The 6,227-nt window shown below is 46.5% G+C and overlaps 1 protein-coding gene and 1 long non-coding RNA gene across 2 annotated transcripts; one reads left to right on the forward strand and one right to left on the reverse strand.

Annotated features, from left to right (window-relative positions):
- The first annotated feature begins 246 nt into the window (after positions 1–246).
- Positions 247–1,351, forward strand: LOC127348428 (uncharacterized). Its single transcript, XR_011744353.1, has 2 exons — positions 247–740; positions 821–1,351. It is a non-coding gene; the product is annotated as an uncharacterized lncRNA (long non-coding RNA).
- A 2,815-nt stretch (positions 1,352–4,166) lies between these two features.
- On the reverse strand, positions 4,167–5,140 carry LOC139830855 (uncharacterized). The gene is made up of 4 exons (XM_071819649.1): positions 4,807–5,140; positions 4,653–4,736; positions 4,473–4,574; positions 4,167–4,403 (listed from the first exon to the last, which is right to left on the reverse strand). The coding sequence occupies exons 1-4, from the start codon at positions 5,089–5,091 to the stop codon at positions 4,323–4,325; spliced, it is 552 nt and encodes a 183-aa protein (XP_071675750.1). The 5' UTR covers positions 5,092–5,140; the 3' UTR covers positions 4,167–4,322.
- Positions 5,141–6,227: the final 1,087 nt, after the last annotated feature.

Below are 6,227 nucleotides of genomic sequence, written 5' to 3' on the forward strand. Positions count from 1 at the left end.
GGGCCCCGCCGCCAGGGGCTGTGGCGGCACGTTAGCCGGCCCTGCTCGCCGTCCGGCCGCCGTTTGCCTGGTGGGCCATGCCGCCCCACGGTGCGGCGGCAGGTCGACGTGGAGGCTGCCTCCAACGCCGGTGGCGGCAGGCCCCGCCATGATGGCCGACGACCGCGCGGAATCTGGCCTTGTGCGACAAACTTTGGCCAGTTGCAGCAAGCGCGGGAATGGCCGACAGGCACACAGACGACAGGTTCCATCAAATTTTGATAGCACTGATTTTGATGCTGCTTAAGTGCGCGGTGGAGGCAGCCGTTGCCGCTCGATACAGAAAATTAAACACCGAAAGCAGACTGATACAGCAAATAGACCACCGACAGTGTGCGCCAATTATTCTGCACTACTTTGTTGGTACGGCTCACACTAATTGAAGGCTATATAAGCCGTCTTACTCGCATAGAAATGAAAACAGCAGGATCGAGTTTGCCTTCTCCGCGTCTCTCTTTCGTGCGCAAAATATTGAAGTGAGTATGAGTGTACCTTGCTCCGACCAAGATTTTAGGCCGATGAAGGGTAAGAATGCAAGCTTGCCACCGGGGGTGAGAGCAGAGAGGTGTTGGTGCAGCCGCCTTGCGAAGGTGAAGGAGGTGGTTGATATTTCTGATAAGTTCGGCATGAAATATTTCATGTGCGCGAGCTATGATCATGATCCACCCAGGCAAACAAGTTCATCGTCCTCGAGGCCTGCGGTATGTTGTAACAGCATGATTAAAAAAATTATTTGTATGTCATTAATTTTCGTTGATTAACCATACTATCTGTGTTGCAGTCTCCCCCGCCCCTTTGCATGTGGTTTCACTGGATAGACCAGGAGCAGCCGGAGTGGGCACGCCGCGAGGTGGAGGAGAAACAACGGCGTGCATGGGCAAGGTTCCATGAGGAGGAGCGTTTCGAAAAGGCTATTGCTAATGATAAAGCAGAAAGAGAGAGACAGATACAAAAATTAAGGGCGGAGCAAGCTCGAAATCGTGAGATGAATCAGAAGAGGATGGATGATGAGGCTGCACGTAGGTATGCAGAGGAAGAGGTGCGCAGAGAGGCCCGTGAAGCGGAGAGGAAGAGATTAAGGGAAAGAGCTGCCGAGGCGCAAGCGGCAGAAGAACGCGGCGATAAGTCCGGAAAATGGCCACGCTGGACGCAGGGAAAGTAGAGTGATATATTTGTACTAACTACATATGTTAAATTCCGTTTTACTTTGTCGTTGTATCTTAAATTCCGTTGTAGTGAGTAGCCGTATTTCTGCATGTTCATGTATCTTATTTTGAAGTACTTGTTGAATAATTATTCGAAATTATAGAAATATGTCTCATACATAGGTCATACTGTAAGGGTACATTGCCCCTATGTGTGGTTTTGGTAATTAATGACAACCCATATGGACTAATGTTTTTATTGAGTTTATATGAACAGAAACTCAATTCGGCTCTCGGGTGCGTATGATCCCTCTACCATAAAAACATATTTTCAAGTGTTAAAAAATTTAGGAAAAAAAATGTACATGTACATCTCCATAATATATGTGTGTTCGCCAAGTTTCACGAAAAAAAATGATATTTTTGTAGTCTACGTGAAAAAGAGAAAATTTATCTTGTGACAAGTCTTTGTTTTAGCACCGAATTTTGTCTTTTTTACACGCGCCACACGACAACTCGTTTTTTCACAAAACGACTTTGTGAGTGCGTAGCACATGAAGATGTACGTGCGAAATTTTAGTTTCAAATTTTTTGACATTTTAAAATGTGTCTAACATGCATTTCGAAATAAAGGGAGCATATGCTCCCATGTGCCAAAACATCACTCCCATGAATGAAGGAATATTCCATAGGTTCTACTTGTATTCCATGTGTTGGATTCAAGTATGGATGTCATGTAAATAAAGATACATCTTGTGTATTGGCATCAAGATCATCGATTTGAAGATATATATGTGATATGATCAAGAAGATGAAATGAAGATGGAGTTCTTATGTGGAACTCAATATTAGCCATGCTCTATCTTAAGTGAGTATGAGAAGATACAAGGATTAGTTTGGCAAGTTCAAGATGAGCATCTCAATTGGATCAAATGCTTGATGCTTGCCGTCCATTTGGTGATAATGGTCATGTGAAGATGTGCATCAATAGAGCTTTCCCATCATAGTATATGGGGGAGCATTTGTGAGTCTTCACGAAGCAACATTGGTCAAGTGAGGCATTCCGTCTTGAGTGAAGCTTGAAGAGTTATCATCAAGATCAAGCGGGATGCGCAAGGCAAAGGTATGGCCTTGCTACGTTTTCCTTTTACCGGTCTCAAGGTGGATGTTGGGAGACCGGATTATAGGATAGATAGCCGCACTATTAAGAGGGGCTTTCGGTTGGGTAACTTGATCACATCGTCTTAGGGAGCTCAATCCTTTGCACACTTTGCATATCCTTATTGCTTCTTGGTGTTTCTCTGTGTCAGGTTCTTGAGCTTGTTGCTAGCTTTACAACAAGCCCAAGTTCGTCGGAAACGGAATCCGCATGCATCTTCTATTGCGTTTTCGAGTTTGGACGTCTTCACCGTTTCTCGACGATGGGAGACTCCCTCTCTAAAATCATCTAAAATGTTCTGTGAGGGGTCTCCATATTTCCTGGGGTTCTATTCGTCGTTATCTTTCCAACAAAATTGGTTTCATGTCAATCGGGGTCCGGACACAAAAGTTATCACAGTTTTTGTATAACATGTTTTCCTGCTCACCCGGTCAGGGACCCGGTCGGGTTCCGGTCTGCCGCCCGGTCAGCCGGCCTCCCAACCGGCTGGCCCGGCGTGCCGACCGGTCAACCGGGCGCCAACCGGGCGCCATCCGGGCGCCAACCGGGTGACCTCCTGGACGACACAAAGTTACCCCGATCGGGGTCCGGCCTGCCGACCGGTTTGGACCGGCTGGTCCGGTCTGTGGCCCGGTCTGACCGGGCCCTGGACCGGACAGCCCGGCCCCAGGCCCGGTTGATTGGCCTCCTCGACGGTTGACTCAGCCCAACTTTTCCCCAACGATTATATTTGCTCTTGGGCTATAAATAGCCCTTCTTCCACCTTGGGTTGGGTTAGTTCTTCCTATTCTCTCTCCTCCATTGTTGCACTTGAAGAACTTGCTCTCTCTCTTGTTCCCCTCCATGATTCTTGCTTGTTCTTGAGGGATCTAAGAGAGGAGATCTAGATCTACACTTCCACTAATCCATTTCTCCTCTAAGTGAGGGAAACACTTGGGATCTAGATCTTGGAGTCTTTTGTTGACTTTCCCCATTGTTCTTCCTCTCCAATCTCATCTTAGCATTTGTTGCTTGAGTGGGATTTGAGAGTGAAGGATTTGAACACCTCTAGTGTTCTTTCTTTGCATCATTGCATAGTGTTGAGCTCTCCACCACGATTAGTTCGAGTGAGAGACCATGAGCTTGTTACTCTTGGAGGGAGACCTCCTAGTTGGCTTGGCGGTTGGTGCTCCGGTGATCTCTTCAAGAAGATTGTGAAGAGGCCCGGGCTTCTCCTTCGTGGAGCTTGTGAAGTGGTTGTGGAGCTTGCCATCTCCGGAGCGGAGGAAAAGCTAACCATAAGGAAAGGGCCATTATCCTTCGTGGGTGTGGTTCGGAGAATAGGGTGAGCCTTCGTGGCGCGGGGAATCCTTCGTGGGACCTCCACTCCTCCAAACGTGACGTACCTTCTTGCAAAGGAAGGGAACACGGGAATACATCCTCGTCTCCGCGTGCCTCGGTTATTTCTATACCCGAGCTCTCTTTTCTTGTGATAACCATCGTGCTTGAAGTACATATATGTTGCTATCACTTGTGCTACATATATCTTGTGCCTATCTTGCTTAGCTCTAGCTGCTATTGTTATACTTAGTTGAGTTTAACATATTTAGGGTTTGTGCTTGTAAACTAAACGATAGTTTAATTCCGCATTCTTACAAGATAAATCCGCAAGAGTTTTTAATTGCCTATTCACCCCCCCTCTAGGCGGCATCCCGATCTTTCACATATATAGATAGAAATAATAGTAAAATGCCATAGTCGTCAACATATCACGCTTGTCGATGATGGCGTGGTGGTCTCTGCCTACCACCAGAAGGCGACCAGGTACACGGTGTTGGCGCAAACCTCGGCCGTAATGATTTTCCTCATTCTCTGTACGTGTCTCACTTGGTGGTGATGGAGTCTGAAATACGAACTGAGATTCTTGATTTGGGGGAATCAAACTAGCATCTGTACCGAAAATAGCACCTCCAAAGAATTCTTCAACTATCCCGGTAACATCATTGCGAGGTTGTTGGGAAGTGCTGCCGTAGTATTGTGGTTCCATCTGCGTCATCAGGCCATGTCGGGACTGAAGATTCCTGCGTATCGAACGGCTCCGTCAGAAACATGCACGCACTAATCATGTTCTGTAATTAACATGCATTAACCTGAGTTGGGTATTGCGATTGCATGTGGTCACGACCCCGCAGTGGGGGCATATTGTGGCCTAAACCAGCTCCCATGTTGGACCACTTAGGGTCAACAGATTCCTGCGAACGTCAACGACATGTCATTAGTACGCATGTAAATAATCACGTGTTGGTAGGTAATATTAAATATGCGCATACCTGAGTGTTGAATCTTTGCGAGTATTCGCCTTCTGTGTAGGAGAATCGTTGTCCAGATGGATATGACGGAAAATGATCGTCCTCCTAATACAATTGGAAAAAAATGTGTCATTGTTGTAAGTTCAGGAGGAATGTATGTATGCAAGTTTATTACCTGTGTGGCGCCATGGCGTTGAGATATGTGTGCGGACTGTGATCGGTCTAGTAGAGATGAGTCGCGTCGTGGATTAGATGTATGCGAGGTAGAGGGAACTGGTACGGTTGGTGTGGCGGATGGCTGGCTCACACGTACCATACTCGGTCTGTTCGACGGTGCCTCCGGCATGTCGAATGCTCGGCTGACAACATCATCATGGCAGCTGCAACCAAGATGCCTAAGCCCTTTAATGGCAGTATTAAAAATACGTTTTACCATGGATTTTCCCTCCGCACTATCCATGTTGCGCAAGTTCAAAGTGTCCTGGGCATCCCGTGCGATCTGCCTGAACTCGTCAATCTGAATGGAATACAAAAATTAATATTGCCTATAAACACATATTTTCTTAATTACAATTATATAACAAGTACCGAAGTGTCACGGTGGTAAGCTGAGGCCCATGTGAGGTGTGTCGGACTTGATGGTGGGGGACCGGTGAGGAGAGTCCGTGTGCTAGCGCGATACCATTCATTATACATTGGCAGTATCTCACCGTTGTACCATCTGCATCAGTGATAAATTACATTAGAAGGTACATGATGGTAAGATGAATTAAAATATGTAATTACCCATTTTCGCGTACTCCATCGGACTCTGCTTCATCAATCCATTTCGTAATCCATGTTTGATTACGCTGACTCCAGTCGAAACAACTCATGCCTTTATTATCTTGTCTACAATTCAATAAATTTTATTAAATAATGAAATAGATTAATTGAAGTGCAATTCATTGTTTATATTACAGTGACCGACGTTACGTATGAACATCAACAACAAGGCGTCTCGGTGATGGTGGGGGAATATCCTGATGCATACCAAACTGCCGCATGACACGCTCTGGGTTGTATGGCTCAACCATCCAAATAAAGAATAGGTTGCATCGTGTGAACCACAACTGTATGTCTCGCAGCATATCTGGTGGTGGTTTAACAAGACCCCAGATAATATACACGTCATATTCCGTATATGGGTCCCATTTGACCATGGTCTCCTGTAGCTCCTCAAACTGTTGGTGGTATTCGGGGTAGCAACCGTGTGCTACGTACATTATTTGACCACCTTTTTTTGCATGTACCCAATGACTTCCAAAAGTAAGAGGGGCATATTGTTCGGTCTCACTGCCGTATGGGTGAATTGGTTTCAGGATGTGGGGACGCCCAACTGGTAGGTACTCCTGACACGCGTACAGCACGCGACCGTTGGGAACCCCAAGTAGAAGGTGTGATGCGTACAGCAGTAAGTTTCCCTCAGTTAGAAACCAAGGTTTATCGAACCAGTAGGAATCAAGAAGCACGTTGAAGGTTGATGGCGGCGAAGTGTAGTGCGGCGCAACACCAGGGATTCCGGCGCCAACGTGGAACCTGCACAACACAACCAAA

This window comes from Lolium perenne, chromosome 4 (assembly GCF_019359855.2).
Source record: "Lolium perenne isolate Kyuss_39 chromosome 4, Kyuss_2.0, whole genome shotgun sequence".
NCBI classification, from domain to species: domain Eukaryota; kingdom Viridiplantae; phylum Streptophyta; class Magnoliopsida; order Poales; family Poaceae; genus Lolium; species Lolium perenne.

Excerpts from the sequence above, each read along its gene's own strand:
- LOC139830855 (XM_071819649.1), bottom strand. The coding sequence starts at position 5,091 with ATGGATAGTGCGGAGGGAAAATCCATGGTAAAACGTATTTTTAATACT. Across the intron at positions 4,737-4,806 it reads AACGCCATGGCGCCACACAG|GAGGACGATCATTTTCCGTC; the intron begins GTAATAAACTTG and ends CAATTGTATTAG. Across the intron at positions 4,404-4,472 it reads AATCGCAATACCCAACTCAG|GAATCTTCAGTCCCGACATG; the intron begins GTTAATGCATGT and ends TTCGATACGCAG.